Genomic DNA, 18827 nt, shown 5'->3' with positions numbered 1-18827 from the left:
CTTGGGGCTAGAGTTGACATGCTAGCTGACCTGTCTGGAATGCTTCCTTTAAGGACATGCAGAGGCATTGTTGCACACCTGCAGTTGAATGATCCCTTGTGGTAAGAATTTAACAAGTTTTAGTTTCAAGCACCATTTAACATTATTATACTGGTTGCTGTGATATGAATGAACGAGGGAAATAATAACTTATGACTTGTGAAGATATGACTGTTAGTGCGGCTGGAGGCCATGATCTATGCAATAGTTACCCTTGATCAAAAGAAGGATAAAAGGCGTTTTCAAAAGAGCTTTTTTTTTTGGTGAAGTTTCTGGATTCTGGAATGTTATAGCAGTTAGTAGCTATAGTAAAAGTAGAGATACTGTCATTAAAATCTCTAAACACTCTTACCTTGATATTAACCAGGTTGATACTGTTAACATCTATTGAAAGGTTGGGATCAGAGGCTATACTGACTACGATTTTGCCGAGAGTGATTTTGTGATGCTCTTTTCTAGGCTTTACTGTTAGCTTATATTGCTAATATGCATGTATGCTCTTGCATTGAGGTGCATTGAGAGCATTTACTTTTTTGGGAGAGGTAAGTTCAGAAATACGGAGTATTACAATAGGTTGGGGAAAGTTCAAATAATTTATACCTGGATTATGCATGAAGACACAAGTGCTTATTGAACATTCATCGTTCATCTCCTCTTTTTTCTTTATATATATATATATATATATAGGGGAGGAATCTGGTGAGAACACCTCCTTATGTAAGAACACTTCTTATGGTGAGAACAATTTTACACTCTCTATGTTCTATATTGATTAATATGACATTTCCGCTCCCAACTTTGAACTAAAGAACCTAAGGACTCATTTGATTCTTATTACATGATTAATATGCATAGTTTTAACTTTCTAAAACTCATTCGAATCTATTTATGCACATTTAAGAGTCATTAGGTCGTTATAGGTCATGTTTAGAGCTAAAATGACATTTCCGCTCCCAACTTTGAACTAAAGAACCTAAGGACTCATTTGATTCTTATTACATGATTAATATGCATAGTTTTAACTTTCTAAAACTCATTCCAATCTACGTATGCACATTTAAGGCTCATTGGGTCGTTATAGGTCATGTTTAGAGCTAAAATGACATTTCCGCTCCCAACTTTGAACTAAAGAACCTAAGGACTCATTTGATTCTTATTACATGATTAATATGCATAGTTTTAACTTTCTAAAACTCATTCGAATCTATTTATGCACATTTAAGGCTCATTAGGTCGTTATAGGTCATGTTTAGAGCTAAAATGACATTTCCGCTCCCAACTTTGAACTAAAGAACCTAAGGACTCATTTGATTCTTATTACATGACTAATATACATAGTTTTAACTTTCTAAAACTCATTCGAATCTATTTATGCACATTTAAGGCTCATTAGGTCGTTATAGGTCATGTTTAGAGCTAAAATGACATTTCCGCTCCCAACTTTGAACTAAAGAACCTAAGGACTCATTTGATTCTTATTACATGACTAATATGCATAGTTTTAACTTTCTAAAACTCATTCGAATCTATTTATGCACATTTAAGGCTCATTAGGTCGTTATAGGTCATGTTTAGAGCTAAAATGACATTTCCGCTCCCAACTTTGAACTAAAGAACCTAAGGACTCATTTGATTCTTATTACATGATTAATATGCATAGTTTTAACTTTCTAAAACTCATTCCAATCTACGTATGCACATTTAAGGCTCATTGGGTCGTTATAGGTCATGTTTAGAGCTAAAATGACATTTCCGCTCCCAACTTTGAACTAAAGAACCTAAGGACTCATTTGATTCTTATTACATGATTAATATGCATAGTTTTAACTTTCTAAAACTCATTCGAATCTATTTATGCACATTTAAGGCTCATTAGGTCGTTATAGGTCATGTTTAGAGCTAAAATGACATTTCCGCTCCCAACTTTGAACTAAAGAACCTAAGGACTCATTTGATTCTTATTACATGACTAATATACATAGTTTTAACTTTCTAAAACTCATTCGAATCTATTTATGCACATTTAAGGCTCATTAGGTCGTTATAGGTCATGTTTAGAGCTAAAATGACATTTCCGCTCCCAACTTTGAACTAAAGAACCTAAGGACTCATTTGATTCTTATTACATGACTAATATGCATAGTTTTAACTTTCTAAAACTCATTCGAATCTATTTATGCACATTTAAGGCTCATTAGGTCGTTATAGGTCATGTTTAGAGCTAAAATGACATTTCCGCTCCCAACTTTGAACTAAAGAACCTAAGGACTCATTTGATTCTTATTACATGACTAATATGCATAGTTTTAACTTTCTAAAACTCATTCGAATCTATTTATGCACATTTAAGGCTCATTAGGTCGTTATAGGTCATGTTTAGAGCTAAAATGACATTTCCGCTCCCAACTTTGAACTAAAGAACCTAAGGACTCATTTGATTCTTATTACATGACTAATATGCATAGTTTTAACTTTCTAAAACTCATTCGAATCTATTTATGCACATTTAAGGCTCATTAGGTCGTTATAGGTCATGTTTAGAGCTAAAATGACATTTCCGCTCCCAACTTTGAACTAAAGAACCTAAGGACTCATTTGATTCTTATTACATGACTAATATACATAGTTTTAACTTTCTAAAACTCATTCGAATCTATTTATGCACATTTAAGGCTCATTAGGTCGTTATAGGTCATGTTTAGAGCTAAAATGACATTTCCACTCCCAACTTTGAACTAAAGAACCTAAGGACTCATTTGATTCTTATTACATGATTAATATGCATAGTTTTAACTTTCTAAAACTCATTCCAATCTACGTATGCACATTTAAGGCTCATTGGGTCGTTATAGGTCATGTTTAGAGCTAAAATGACATTTCCGCTCCCAACTTTGAACTAAAGAACCTAAGGACTCATTTGATTCTTATTACATGACTAATATACATAGTTTTAACTTTCTAAAACTCATTCGAATCTATTTATGCACATTTAAGGCTCATTAGGTCGTTATAGGTCAACAACGTACTTAATTATCTCTATAGTCTGCAACTATATCTTTTAATTTTATGCTTCAATGGAATGTAAAGACAATATCGTGAGTGTAAACTTTGGTACTCATATATATTTTCCTTCCATGCAACTTGCAGGCTAGGGATCGAGTCGATTGGAAGAAAGTCAACACGACCTTACTTAAGGTTTGTAATGCATGATCTAAAGGGACCTAAGTGGCTGGATTAGAGACATTTGTTAGATTAGCTCTCTAGCCTTTTGTCTTTAGTTGTTAATATTAGTTGTAATTTGTTAGACTAGCTAGGTGTTTAAAAATTGTAAACATACGTACTATATATACGCTTTAATTTGCTCTGTTGGGTTAATATAAATGAAGTTAATGTAATGATTTATTTATCAAAGATAAGCAGATTCATACCTTTGCTATTTTGGTGTTGATTGGGTACAGGTTTCAATACTCAATGGAGTATATATCTAGTTGTGGTTATTGCCGCCTATTTTATATTTTAAAAGAATTTGGAAAAAAAAAAATAATGTTGTTGAAGGGGGCTTTTAATGTACGCCTCAACAACATATGAATTTATGGCGCCAATGTACTGGTATTGGCGCAAAAATAAGGACCTGTTGAGGGGGGCATTTAAGAAGTGAGCCTCAACAGAGGAGGCTGTTGAGGCGGGCTTCTTAAATGCCCCCCTCAACAGGTCCTCATTTTTCGCTTTTCTGTAGAGGTTGTTGAGGCGGGCTTTTGAAAGCCCCCCACAACAGATCACCCGTTGAGGCGAACAAAGCCCGCCTCAACAGATCACTGAGCTGTTGAAGCTACGTCTGTCGCAGCGGGCCTTGTTCGCCTCAATAAACCCAAAATGCCCCCCTCAACAGGTATTTTTTCCACTAGTGCTCATGCATAATTAAGACATATTTAAAGCAATAAATAACTTAAAGCATGCATAAGATAAATGTGATCTAGTATGGCCCGACTTCATCTTGAAGCTTCAACTTCAAAGTCCGTCTCGAAAATGGTAACTTCGTCTTGAATTTCACTGTGGGAGGCGCCATTTTCTTCAAATAGGATAATCTATAATTAAACTAATTACAACTATTTGATGGTACGCATATCATATTTGAATTAAAAAACAAATTTGGTGCATTAGACCAATTACATTCAAATTAATGGTGCGCAGACCATATTTTCTATCCTATTTGGGCCATACTAGTCACTCCATAAGCTGCAAAACAGTACATATACAATATATACCATTCACCCATTCATTATCATGAATGACCCACATAGCTGGTTAGTAAAACACGTTATGCATCACATAAATATTTGCAGCAATTAATTAAGGGCACCAATAATCTACCAATTATTCAGTCCTTATTAATTCTAATCAAGTTGTTTAACCTTAAAGGATTTGTAGACCTAATCAAGAGTTTATGACTAAAAATGCTCCCACTTAAACCAATAAATTCATATGCTTTACTAATTTTAAACATAAAAATGTATTTCTAGTCTAACCGGAAACATACAAATTTAATTAAAATTTAAAGCTCATATAAATTTATAATCGAATCCATTAATTTAATTTATTTCAGTTGAATTAAACGAATTTAAATTAATTCAAGATTTAATTTTAGTAAAATAATTAGTATAAATAAAATTTATAATAATTATAATATTCAAAATTAAATCCAAGAAAACAATTTAAATTACGAATTTTAAAATTAATTAAAATTGTTTCCGAACTGAAAATTAAAAATTAAATTCAAAACGCATCAATCGGGTCAAGACGAGGCCATGGGCTTGCGCCCATGCCCCGTCGAGTCCTCGAGGCAGCATCGCCCCTCACGAGTGATCGCACAGCAAGGCACGAGCAGCTGCCACGCGCAAACGCAGCAAGCCGAGCCACGCTTGCGCGCAGCATCGCTCGCTGCTTCGTAGCGCAGCAGTTGCTTGGCGAGGCTGGGCGAGGCAGTGCTCGTTGCTGCGAGGCACCCCTCGCTGCCCGCGCGCGCGCCTGCCATTGCTCGCTCGCCTTGCTTCTTCGCCCATCCGCCCATGCATCATCGCAGCACTCAACGCAGGGCAGGGCTGCTGCCTTGTGCTCGCGTGCTACTCGCCTTGCTAGCTGCATTCGTACCGCATGGGCGACGAGCTCCCTTGCTCGTCGTCGCATGCCCGCACTATACAACACCCCTTAAGGGTAACACGTAGCGTCCATTGCTTTGTGCGTGCAAGTTTTATGAGCGAATTGCATAAAAATTAAAACTTTTATTTCCAAAATTAATGACAAATTAATAAATCATATTAATTTCATAATTTTAGGGGGAAAAATCGAAAATTTATTAATCAATTAATTTCCGATTAACATGGATTCAAATCAAGGTCATAAAAATTTAAAATTTAACGCAAATTAACAATTTTTATGGTGGTTTTTAATCATTGGTACCTAATTAAATTATTAATTAATTATGAAAATCAAATTAATTCTAAATTATTCGAATTTCAACAAATTAATCATAATTACAAATTAGGTTGTATAATTAACAAGGCTAGGCATTCAAACTTGTTAAACATATACTGTAGGTCAATAAAAAATTCAAGATTTATCAACAAGAACCGCAAATATTTAATTTAACATCTTAAATTTACAAACTTTTCCGTTCGAAAAACTAAAACCTCCGAAAAGTCATGGATAGGATTCGAATTTGGGAATTCTGGGTTCGGCCGAAAAAGAATATTTTTGTAAAAAATTTAGAATGTCTTTTACATGCGGAATTGACACAAAAATCACTCGATTTGGATGAGTAACGAAGAAACTGCCGAAAAACTGCGTACATATAATTAAATAAACGCAATTTGCAATTAATTAAAAAATTACGAAAATTAATCACCCCTTTTAATTCCTTGAAAATTTATTATATTTAACCATGTTTATGCAATTTAGATTATGAAAATAATAAGAGGCTCGTGATACCACTGTTAGGTTATGATTCATATGACAAAACATAAATCATGCGGAAAAACCATAAAACCAGGAAAGCATATTATTTACACATAATCAGTTAGCATAGTTTAGATGCATACACTTTGTTGCGTGCCCTCCCTAGCTGCGCCCGAACCGAACAAGAACAAGTCTTTAGGACTCCAAGTGTTGTCCCTCCGTAGATAGTCCACAGCACGTCCGGATTCGCCTTAAGCTTGACCAACTAGAATCTCCCTTAAGGTAGCTTAGGAATTTCGGCTATAATGGTGTAAGTGTATGGCTGATTTTTCTTCAAAATCTTACCTTTAGAATACTTCAATTGTGTCTATAAATTATGACCCTAGGCACCTATTTATAGAGGTATGGAAAAGGAACTGGAATCCTATTAGGATACGAATTAATTAAACTAGAATCCTAATAGAACTCATAATTAATTAATTTATCCTTTTAGGATTAGGAATTTAATCATATATCGAAACCTGATAGCTTTAGGATTCGTATAGCACACAAACACACACACGCACACACAGCAGCCCACGAGGGGCGCCATGCGCGCGCGCGCAACCCGCGAGCGCAACCCGCGAGCACTCGCAGCCCATTGCCACGAGGCCCACACGCTGGCGCAGCCTTGGCGCGCGCTGGGCCTGCCTTGCGGTAGGCCTGGCGCAGCCTTGGCTGGTGCGTTGTGGCGCGCTGGCTTGCTGGGCGATGGCCCGGCTTCGTGCTGGGCCTTCGGAAGGCAGGCCTCGTCCGATGCTAATTCGTACGATACGCTTCCGATTAAATTCTCGATTCCGGAATTTATTTCCGATACGAACAATACTTAATATTTCCGATTCCGGAATTAATTTCCGTTTCGAACAAATATTTAATATTTCCGTTTCCGGAATTATTTTCCGATTCCGATAATATTTCCGATTCTGACAATATTTCCGTTTCCGGCAATATTTCCGATTCCGGCAATATTTCCATTTCCAATAATATTTTCCGATACGTACCATGTTTCCGTTTCCGGCAACATTTACGACTTGGATAATATTTATATTTCCGATACGATCCATATTTCCGTTTCCGGTAATATCATCGTTTCCGGAGTATTCATTTCTTGCTTGTGACGATCTCAGCTCCCACTGAAACCAAGATCCGTCGGTTCCAAATATCCATAGATGGAGTATTTAATGCCATTAAATACTTGATCCGTTTACGTACTATTTTTGTGACCCTACGGGTTCAGTCAAGAGTAAGTTGTGGATTAATATCATTAATTCCACTTGAACTGAAGCGACCTCTAGCTAGGCATTCAGCTCACTTGATCTCACTGAATTATTAACTTGTTAATTAATAATGAACCGCATTTATTAGACTTAATATTGTATGCATACTTGGACCAAGGGCATTATTTCCTTCATATTCTCCCTCTTGTCGATTTAGAATTATGATTTCTTTCCAAAAAGACACCGTCACGAGCAACGAAAACCTTGTTGTCTGACTTGTTGTAGAAATAATACCCCTTTGTTTCTTTTGGATACCCAGCGAAAAAACATTTGTCAGATTTAGGTTGTAGCTTGGCCAAAATTAATCGCTTGACATATGCTTCGCAACCCCAAATCTTCAGAAAAGACAACTTTGAAAGTTTCCCAATCCATAATTCGTATGGAGTCTTTTCAACAGCTTTTGACGGAGCACGATTCAGTGTGAGTGCTGCAGTTTGCAAAGCATGTCCCCAGAACTGTAAAGGAAGTTCGGCCTGACCCATCATTGACCTGACCATATCGAGTAAGCCTGTTTCTCCGTTCCGACACTCCATTCCATTGAGGTGTCCCTGGGGCAGTCAATTCAGAAAGAATACCGCATTCGTTTAGATGGTCATCAAACTCGTGGCTAAGATATTCACCTCCTCGATCCGATCTTAGAGCTTAGATTTTCTTGCCATGTTGATTCTCTACTTCATTTTGAAATTCTCGGAATTTCTCAAACGATTCAGACTTGTGCTTCATTAAGTAAATATAGCCATATCTACTGAAGTCGTCCGTAAACGTTATGAAATAACTGAACTCACCTCTAGCTTTCGTACTCATAGGCCCACATACGTTTGTATGTATTAGCCCTAGTAGTTTGCTTGCTCTTTCTCCCACCTTTGATAAAGGTTGCTTTGTCATTTTGCCAAGTAAACTTGATTCGCATTGATCAATCTTCTCTAAGTCGAATGATTCTATAATTCCTCTCCGTTGAAGTAATTCTATGCGCTTTATGTTTATATGGCCTAATCGACAATGCCACATAAATGTGAGATCCGAATCACCAGTTTTAGCCTTTTTGGTATTTATGTTATAAATGTGTTTTCTCGTATCTAGCACATAAAGACCGTTTCTTGTTGTGCTGAACCATAAAACATTCCATTCAAAGAAAAAGAATAACTATTGTCTTTAAATTGAAAACTAAAACCTTTAGAATCCAAACTTGAAACGGAAATGATGTTTCTGGTGATACTAGTGTGAGGGGGTCGAAAAAGCACGAGGCTAATGCGTGACCTCGTCCCTTGTGGGTGTGACGTTTCTTTTTGTCAAATCAAGTGTAATTGGATTTCCTATGAGTTTACACCCAATTGACTAGTAATATAGGAGTCGCCATTCAGTTTTTAACGACAATGAGAAAAACTGACAAAACCCGGTTATCGTGACATAAAGGGAGTGCAATTATGTTTGACTAAGACGGCCGTAGGTTCCCTTGTGATCCCTGGTATGGGGAACTCTCAACATACACCCGCAAGGTAGAGATTGAGGGTTCAGGGGACTGTAACTACCGAGAGGAGTACTCGCTCGTCGATAACTCCAGAGGCAAGATATCCTTACTAGCTCAGCATAAATAATTGAAGGGACATGCGTTAACTATTAAACTAATCTGAGTTGATTTTAACAATATGCAACACATAATACTAGATCGATCGCGATTATCTGATTTAGATTGTTTTAAGGGACCTAGCATGATAATCCAATTTCTTAAAATATTATCTTTATTAGGCATGATAGAACAATCAGATTTAATTAGTTTAACAGTTTATAAAAGGGCGAGGAAAGCAATTAAATCATGCGAAGGGACACATTACGACGCACCCTTGAGAGGTGCGTCACGGTTCTCAGAAAACTAACCACTTTGACTTTGCTATTTCTCCTTTTATTTAACGAATCTCAAGTTACGGGACAGGATAAGTTCTGTTAGATTTTTGGATCGATTGTGACAGAACGCGTGATCAATTTCGCAGCGTGAAGCTTAGGCTTAGGGGTTGGAGTCAATACTCACAATCTGAATTGTGTCCCTTTCACGTCGAACTTGGGGCTATATTTATAGAAAAGAGTTCGTGGAAAGATAGAATTGTAGAACTCTAATCCTCGAGGAATTAGTAAAGAACACGTCCCAGGTAATTTCAGCGCCCAGGGCTGGGCGCCGAAGATTTCGGCGCCCAGAGCCAGGCGTTGAAAATAGGGATACAGGCAATTCCAGCGCCCAGGGCTGGGCGTTGAAAATGATGTTTGGGCCGTTTCTTTGTCAGATTCGGACTCTTAGCATCCGGAGTGTATGAGACTTAATCGAGTCTTTTAGTGCGTATTAATTTTATGACGGAATGCGTCTGGGCCCGTTACGAACTCTAGGCTCGTTAGGATTTTAATTAATACGTAACTCTTATTTTCGAATCGTATTAGGAATAGGATTCTTTCGCAATTTCTATCTCATTTAGGATTTATGTTGGAGTGCAACACCTAATTCTGACAGGTTTCTATCTTTTATGACTTGCCACTTTTAACAACTACCCATTACGGCAGTTACTATTTTTAGCAGGCTTCCATAAATAGTAGGTTTCTATAAATAGCAGGTTTCGGGTGAAATGAAAAGGGTAATTGAGATTCGTTATTTTATAGGAGATACGTTGGCAAGTGGAGATTTATGTTTTCATCATCGAACCTTCCCTTTCGGGAATGGGGACAAATGTAGGTGTCTACAGTTAGCCCCCACTTTGACTGAGTCTTGGAGTAAGACGATGGTCAAAGTATTAGACGCGCACAAGTCATGGTGACCTGTTTTTTGCGAGGGTCTCACGAGCCCCCGAGTGATAACATTTGACTTAAGGGTCATCACTTGAAGTGTCGACATATCCCTCACGTGTCATTGGGATTTGTCAACGGATAGTATAGAAACTCCCTCACTTTGTCATTGGAAGTATCTAAAGAGGCGTAGAAACTCCCTCACTTTGTCATTGTGAGTAGCTACAGATGTTTTCGAAATCAAAGCTATAAAGTGTAATTGGGCCTGGCCAAGCCCAACCACGAGATAAAAAATGTTTTTAAAGATTCTCATTTTCAAGGCTAGCTAAACGAGAAAACCCCCTTGTTTTTATAGGACGTAAAACGAAGGAAAATCCAGCACATCGCTCTTTTTTGGAAAAAAACGGAAAACCAATCCTTTAATTTTTTGGAAAAGGGAAAACCAGAAAAAGTTATCGCTGCAGCGACTAAGGACCTGCGCGGTTAGTGGCGCAGACCCCGCCGGCTAAAGATGGCGAGCTTGTCCGCTAAGGGTGGACGCCCCGTCCGAAAGAAGTGGACGAATCTGTTTTGAGGTTTGTTTGCTTTTTTTGAAAATAAGGACCTACGCGGCTTGTGACGTAGACCCCGCCGGCTAAAGATGGCGAGCCTGTTCGCTAAGGGTGGACACCCCGTCCGATAGAAGTGGACGAATTTATTTTGAAATTTGAAAATAAGGACCTACGCGGCTTGTGACGTAGACCCCGCCGGCTAAAGATGGCGAACCTGTTCGCTAAGGGTGGACACCCCGTCCGATAGAAGTGGACGAATCTATTTTGAAATTTGTTTGTGCTTTTTGAAAATAAGGACCTACGTGGTTTGTGACGTAGACCCCGCCGGCTGAAGATGGCGAGCCTATTTTGAATTTGAAGACTTTATTTTTCGAAAACTGAGGACCTGCGCGTCTAGTGACGCAGACCCCGCCCGCTGGAGGTGGGCGAGCCTGTTTTTGTGTTTTGAAGAATTTTGTTTTCTTTCGAGGGATGCTCGGATTTAGTTACAACCTGAATGTGGGTTGACAACGTGCTTAGACGGACCATTGTCTGGTGGTCATCATCTTTCATAGTTTTGAGCTAGTCTTTTCGGGTCAATTTTGCCACTATCTGGGTCCTTGATTAGGGGACTATGTATAAGTATCAACGGCGACCTTTGTCTTGAGGTCGTAATCTGGTTTTATCTTTTGAGATTATCCAAACACGGGACTTCCTACAGCGTAGTCTGGGAATATTGTTTTAACTTTGCATACTCTCTTTTGAAATATATATTTTCTTTCGAGCCCTCAAGCACTCGTGCTTGACGGTCACTTCTTGTCAAAGAGGTTCCTTGGGGATACATATTTTGTAATGTCCTTGATCGTGTTTGGGATCGTGCTCGTAAGTGCGAGCGATCTTTGTAGTGGTGTGCTACTCCTAACAAAGCCGTGAGGTGCGACTTTCAGTAAAGAAATCGGAAATTTTTGAGTCGAATGGATACGGCAGGGCCCTATAGGAGTCAGGGGCCTTTTTGGGGCTGGGATCATTTTCGGCGCCCATGCCTGGGCGTTAAAGATTTCGGCGCCCAGCGCTGGGCGCTGAAAATGATTTCTGGCGAGGTTTCTTGATGACACAATTGGCCTCTTGTTCGTTCGCTTTCTTTTTTTTCTTTTCGTCTAGAGATTCTTTTTTGGAACGAACCGTTCATTTGAGATCACCGTTGATTAGTGAATAATTATTTCTCGAGAAACCGTATCCTAATAGTGGACCAACGGTGTTTATTATTTCCTTATTCGTTCGCCATTTCTTAGCTTAGAACGATTGTGGGATTAATCTTCAACGTCCAAAGTCAGGCGTGGGATTTGGCGTCGGAGTTGATTATTGGGCAGATCTGCCTCTTTTCCGTTCGCTTATTTCACTTGGAGATTCTACGTATTCTCTTCTCTTTTGTTTTTCTTTATTTTTGGAACGTAAAATTTTATTAGAGATCACAATGAGCTGAGTGATCGTGATGATTTCTCGAGAAGCCGTAGCCGATTGGTGGACTACGGTGTTTGTCGCTTCGGGGCGCTTATTTAAAGGAACTGTCGCTCTTAAGGCGTGCGGTTATTGCAATAGTTGGGCGAGTCTATATGGCCCGAGGAACATACCTTGAGGCGTATATTTTTGATCGCTCGTATATATTTTTTCTTTTGAACGCGTTCGTGAGTGTTCGATACTTAGAGTGATGATATGTATGTGCGAACGAGCGTTCATAGAATGGCCTTTGTGTGCGGTCCATTAATCAGTTTGCTTGAATCATTTTTTTGAGCAATGACTGATTTTGAATAGTTTGCTTAGAAGCTTGATAGGGTTCAGGCCCATTCATGATGTAGGCTCAAACATCGTGCCCTTTTGATTGTTCAAACATTTGCTTTGAGATTTTTTATTTTGCTATGGTTGTTTCGTAGCTTGGAGCCCCCAAGTATGCATGTTGGGATGCTTCCTTTTGGCGTACGATTTTTGTAGGTTCTTTCGAGAAGGATGCCTTGGGGTTCCGCTCGTGTAGGTGCGAGCTATCCCTTTCGTGGTAGGTAATATTTTGCTACCTCTAATCCTTAATGTAGAAGTCGTGTGGCTTGTATTTTGAATTTGGGCGATAAGTAGTCTTTCCCTCTTTTACACGTGCTCTTGGTCGTGCCTGCATTAGTGCAATATGCCTTACTCTTTTTTTTTAGACTTGTACCGTGGGATGGTTGAACTTATGGTGCGACGCAGGCTTGTGTGGCCTAACAGGTGTCTTAGAACATTCCTCCAGGTGTTGGGATATCATTTTTTTTTTCTTGGAGTACTTCATCACGCCTCGTTCAGGTGCTCGAACAAGTGTAGCACCTTCTGCTGGGTTTGCACGGCTTATTACTTCGTTCGATGCGAGGATTCATGGATGTTTCTTTCTTGTTTTTATATCTGGGCAAAATTTGACAAGCAGAAAGAATCAGCGCTCAAGCTGGGGCGTTAAAGATATCGGCGCCCAGCTTTGGGCGTTGAAAATGATTTCTGGGATGAATTTTGACAATTTTTTTTTGATTTTTTTTCTTTCGCTTTTGCTTTGGAACGATGTAGACTGTGTAACGGGCGCTTTATAGGGCGAGCGTTATGTGCAGTGGTTTGGTCGGAGTTTTGGTGACTCGCGATTTTCAGTTACCCTTGATAGTGGGGTGCCTTTATATATTCTAAGTAGCGCTTAGAATTTGGGAGGGGTTGTAGTCATTCTAAAGGTTCGTTTTACACGATCAAACCTTAGGATTGTGCCCCTATGATGTATGTATAGCATTAGCGTCGAGAATTTGCGATAAAATCGTCATTTCGAGCATTTTTAGAGTGTTTTTCTCAAGCCCCCAATTGTAACTACGGGATTGGTTTGGTGCTATAATGCTTGGCATACGTTTTTAGGCATTCATGGTGACATGGATCATGAATAGTTTGAACCAGACTCGTTTAGTGCGAGGTACGTTCGAGTAGTGATTTGCTGCTTCTCTTGTAAATGTCGTATTGTGCGACATTGCCATGGTCAAGGTAGTCACATGTTGAAGTGTGCCTTGGCCAAAAGCTAGGTGCCTTTCTTTACCCATAATCATATTTAGAAATCTTTTTTGACTCACTTGCAACGTCGAGATAAACGCATACTTAGATTAAACCAACGACTCTTTATTATGTTCGAAGAAGTCTTTGAAATTTATTTGAAAATTATTTAAAATCCGAGTCCTACTGTGTACAATCCGAAGTGTCCTAAGTAAGTTGACTTATAGAAGGGTTCGTACAGGATTACATGAGTGAATCAAAATACTGTTACGTTTTTTGGAATGCTGTCTAAGGATTTGCTGGAAGCCAGGGTGCAGGCGTCAAGGTATTACTTGTGCCCGTGTGGCACATGCTTTAGGCTTTTAGGGCCATCTTTTCCAGAATTGCGGGAATATAAACCGTTTTCAAATTGACTTAGATTTACTTGGTGTATGTCTGCACAAAAGGTCAAGGTATACTTAGTTCTTTCCCTAGCTCTTTCATTTCAATTTTTAGCCCCCAGTTGCTGTTATGTCTTCCCATTAATGATGCTTTCAGATTTCGATTTTTAGATGCCCGTGTCATATGTTTGAGTAGGGTGAGCCTTGGTTAAGTGCCAAGTCCTATTGACAATGTCTAATTTTTTTTCAAAGGGAATTAGCAAGCATTTGAATTACCATGAACGGGTGCCCTGAGTTCGAAGGAACGATGGGGCGATGCCGTAGAACAATCCTCTTTTTTGCAAGCTTACTGCCTTTACTACTTGTTGGCGATTATGACTGTGTCTAGTGGTGAAAGAAGGTCTTTAAGCGAACGACTATGTCTAGTGGTGAAAGAAGGTCTTTAAGTGAGTTAGTTCGCTTTAGGGAAGGTCAAGTTGAGTACTTTAGAGGTCATGGATGCTTGCGCTAGCCCCCATTCAATTGAGGCAAAGCGATCTTTTGAGTCTTGGCTAAGTGCCTAGGAGTGTGAGTGCTCCTTCTAGCAAGGGTACGTGCCCTTTATTATTTTTCAATGTGTGCTCATTAATCTTGATGACTTGGATTCTTCCTTTGACTTAAATTTTTCTTTCGACTTGGATTGCAAGTAATTAAATTTCAATAAAGGACTCTATTCTTTATTCTTGTTATTCTATAGGCTTTAATCACTAGTAGAAAAAACTCCTGTTGCAGCCCCCTTGTTGCAGCGTACATGTATTAATACGCTTCAACAAGCAATAGGTCAATGCGGGTCAAACCCTTTAAAGGGTTATTGCAGCGTACAAATTAATTGCCTCCTGCAAAAGAGCTTTTTGCAGCGTACATATTAAAAGCCCCCTGCAATAGCTAGATACTGTTGCAGCGTACATGTTATTGTACCCTGCAACAAATCCGTGTAACAAAATTTGTTTGCTGGAATAATATTATTGTTGAATAATTAATTCATTTAACTAAAATATCTATCTCAAAATTTTAGAGTTCCCCGCGCTCAACTCCAAGCTTCTTCCCTCAGTTTTCAATTCCTTGCGTCGCCGACGAACTCAGAGCTTGCTCGGTCCTGCGTCGCCGTCGAACTCATCTTGCTCGGATCCGCCGTCACTCTCCTCGCCGGTGAGTGTCTTTTCTCGCCTCCTCCCCCCGTCGCGTCCTGTACCTTCTCCGCGCTGAACCACGACTGACATAGTCGCTGAAAACTCAGCTAGCTCGGCCGGTGGTTCTAAGAAAGAACGGTCTGTTCTCCGGTGCTTGCTCGGCCGTCACTCCTCGCCACAACAAGTAATTATCTTCCTGTCCCCTTTTGATTTTCGTTTTTAGAATTAGGGTTTGTACAATTCTGTTTTTGTTTTTTTGTTTTTTTGGCTAGTTGTTCAATTCGTTCTTTGCACTTAATTTGTGAAGATCGTACTGCCTGCAGGAATCTATCATCGTGCTTGTTTAGATTTAACAACTGCATTAAGGTATTGATATATCTAATTATCTTCATGAAGTTTCTCTTTTTCCTCTTTTGAAAGTCTGAGGCCAGCTCATAGGAAGTCATAATTTCTGTATCTTTGGTAATTGAAAAGTTCAATTTTTGGCATTATTTAGGAATTATAGATAAATTACAAGTTGGTATGTAATTTGAATGCAATTTGAAGTAAATTTGAAGCTTTGATTCTGGAACTCTTCTTTTCTAATCACCTTTTTGGTTTTTCTTTTGTTTGTATTATCTGATAATTTAATTGTAAAGTCAATGAAAATGCTTGCTGGAATATCTGTAACCCTTTTGGATTAAATTGATTGACTTCATGGCAATACGCTGACACTTAACTGGCGTTTTATAATTTTGATACCAATTGAACATGCAGGAGTTTGAGCAGTTTCTTATTTTGTGATTTTTTGAAAATGCAGGCTTCTATTTTGCTGTTGACACCAGCATTTGCAAGGCTTATTTTGCGACTTAATCTTCAGCCTCCTGAATTTGTTACTGGTAATTATTATTTTGAGTTGGTCTTATGAAGTATTACATTTATATTTACTCTCTTTCGCCTAGTTACAATCAGATCTGTCTGTTCTTTTAGATTTTGAGTTAGCGCTCCCTAGTCAAATCCTATTCTACTATGGTTCCAGATAGCCTCTTGCTTGTAGCCTTGTAGGGGATAAGAAAAGGTAGAGTTCCCCAAAAACCATTCGCAAAATAATCGATTTCTTTGCCTGGAAGTCTACGATTACTCATTGGCACCAACTTTGCGTCTGCTGGTTCGGGTTACGCCGAGAGAACAACCAGCTTATATGTAAAGTTTCAATCTTTCCATGCAAAACCTTGTTAACTCATAAAACTTAACTTGAATGTTAAAGACTAACTTTGTTGGGTTTGCAACTACAGAGGGCGGTATCTCTTACGCAACAGTTGGGGTACTACAAGGAGTACCAGAGTAAGGTGACAAAATTGGTGGGGATTGAGAAAGCAAAAGGGATGTTCTCAGCTGGAATTCATCTTCTCAGTGCTGGAAATAGTGATTATCTTCAGAATTACAACATCAATACTTATATCTACAGACAGTATACACCTGATCAGTTTGCTGATCTTCTTATGACCTCCTTCTCTAACTTTGTCCAGGTCTCTCTCTCTCTCTCCTAAATCTCCTCATTTCACAATTTAAATGCGTACTGAAATTAGATAAGGAATTTTAAATCCACTTCTCTAACTTTGTCCAGGCCATATCCATCTGTTTGTCTAACTCTGAAGCACTGTTACTGTTAGTTATCATTATTTAATAGTTGCTGATAATACTCTGCTCTCCTACAACAACTGCACCTCCCTCAACTTCATTATCTTCTTCTTCATCAATAACCAAACTCTGGCTTCTTGAATTGCCCCTGCTCCTTCTAAACATCACAACATCATCTTCTTCAACCCCATCCAGATTATCACTCATTTCGAATTCTAAGCAAAGCTACAAACAAAATGAATTGTTAATAAACTGAAAAGCTGAATCCATACCTACAGTTTTTCTTAGGTTGTATTGGTAATAAGTAAAGAAACTTTGATCTTAACACAAAGTATATACTAGGAAGTATAATTGAAGTGTTTGACTGATGATTGAAGTGTTAGAGTGTCAAGTGTTCCAAATTAAAACGTTACTTATTTGCAGATGCAACTGAATTTGAAGTAATTACCAATTGGTTGATTTTGATGGAAATGGTTGATAGTTCTTGGAAAATTGGATTACTTTACAATAATTGTGTTTGGACAATGATAGCTTTCAGTTACGGATATGAATTTGCGGAAGCCACTTCCAAAGAAATGTGTAGATGTGATTGATACTTTCTTGGAAATGAGGGAATGTAATTCTGTTCTAAAATTATTGAAACTTTACTTTTTGAGGAAAATCAAGTACTTTTACTCTGTAGTTTGAGTTTTGATCCTTCTGTTAGAAGCAGCTTCTCTGTCTGTGTCCCTAAACAAATACATTTTAATATAAACTTTACTTTTTGAGGAAAAACAAAGTCTGATTTGTGATAGTATTATACTATTAGTATTCAATTTGGTTCATTTTTTACTCTATTGATATAACTTTTGTGATTTGATGCCTATCACATAAGATATTGCCCTGCCTTTTCTTGTACCTACTCTGTGAGTTCTTCTGTATATCTGTGAAGGAGAGATTTGTATTTGCTCGTTGTCATTGTGCAGTTCTTTAAGCGCTCGGTGGATCAGTATGAGAGTGACTTGCAGTTTGTGGTCCAATCTCTTTTACTTTCTATGGATGTAAACGAGCTTCAGCTTGTTAAATCTGGTCTATGCTATGGAAATTGTATTCGTTATGCTTTGGTGAAGCTTCTCAGATCGTCGGGCTACAATGCTGCAGTATGTGCTTCAAAATGGCAAGGTTGTAACAAGGTGCCTGGAGGTATAATCGCTTCCTGAAAATCTCATTCAATAAATTTTTTTGCATATTCTAAATTCTCGGGTTTATCCAATTCTCATACTTCCTCAAAACAAAAATAACTTAACCAGATATAAATTATGGTCCGTTGATGAGTTTTTTAGTTAAATGATCTAAAGGAAAAAGAAGTCCGCCTATGAGCTTAGCTCAATTAATAAACGAGCTGAACTTGAACATATTGATTCTTAAATGAATCAAGTTTAAAAAACTGTTTGAGCTCGTCTGGAAACTCAAGTTTGATTCGACTATGTTAAACAAGGTTGAACATGGGCAAAGTGATACACAAATCAGACCATTTACAAATGCACACACCTTCTACCAAGGAACAAAGTTTTTTTTTTGAAGATTCTTTAAAGTTGAGAGTTGTACAGGCCAAGTATACATATTCTTCTTAAAGTGCGCGTTAGAGTTTTGTTGGGGGGCTGGGGTGGTGGGAGCATGATGATTTCTAAGGATGAATAATTATACGAACATGGTATTACAAGCAGTTGTTGGTCCATTGCCTCTTGAGCAATTTCTAATTGGGAGTTCAATTGTTTACAGGTGCATCCAGAGAAGTACCTGGATAGTCTTCAAAGCAGCTCGACTATTGCTCAAATTGTGGAGGTATATCAGAAATCGTAGATACTAGTCACACTATTTGGATTATATTTAGGAGTTAGAGCCTTATGAATTTTGACTTTTACTCAAAAGCCAAAACCTCTAAGGTTTTTTTTGAATGTGTCAAACAGAGTTCTAAATATATTCTAATTGATTTTTTATTTCATGACCATTAGGTTGCTTGATATGTATTTG

The 18827-nt window shown here is 38.3% G+C and overlaps 1 protein-coding gene across 1 annotated transcript; it reads left to right on the top strand.

Annotated features, from left to right (window-relative positions):
* Positions 1-18: 18 nt before the first annotated feature.
* LOC110802081 (uncharacterized) lies at positions 19-18817 on the top strand. The gene is made up of 8 exons (XM_056832379.1): positions 19-101; positions 407-473; positions 15994-16092; positions 16469-16702; positions 17780-17996; positions 18404-18408; positions 18576-18638; positions 18809-18817. The coding sequence occupies exons 1-8, from the start codon at positions 19-21 to the stop codon at positions 18815-18817; spliced, it is 777 nt and encodes a 258-aa protein (XP_056688357.1).
* The last annotated feature ends 10 nt before the right edge of the window (positions 18818-18827 follow it).

Source organism: Spinacia oleracea, chromosome 6 (genome assembly GCF_020520425.1).
Source record: "Spinacia oleracea cultivar Varoflay chromosome 6, BTI_SOV_V1, whole genome shotgun sequence".
NCBI classification, from domain to species: Eukaryota; Viridiplantae; Streptophyta; class Magnoliopsida; order Caryophyllales; family Amaranthaceae; genus Spinacia; species Spinacia oleracea.
This window is presented reverse-complemented; position numbering and strand designations above follow the sequence as displayed.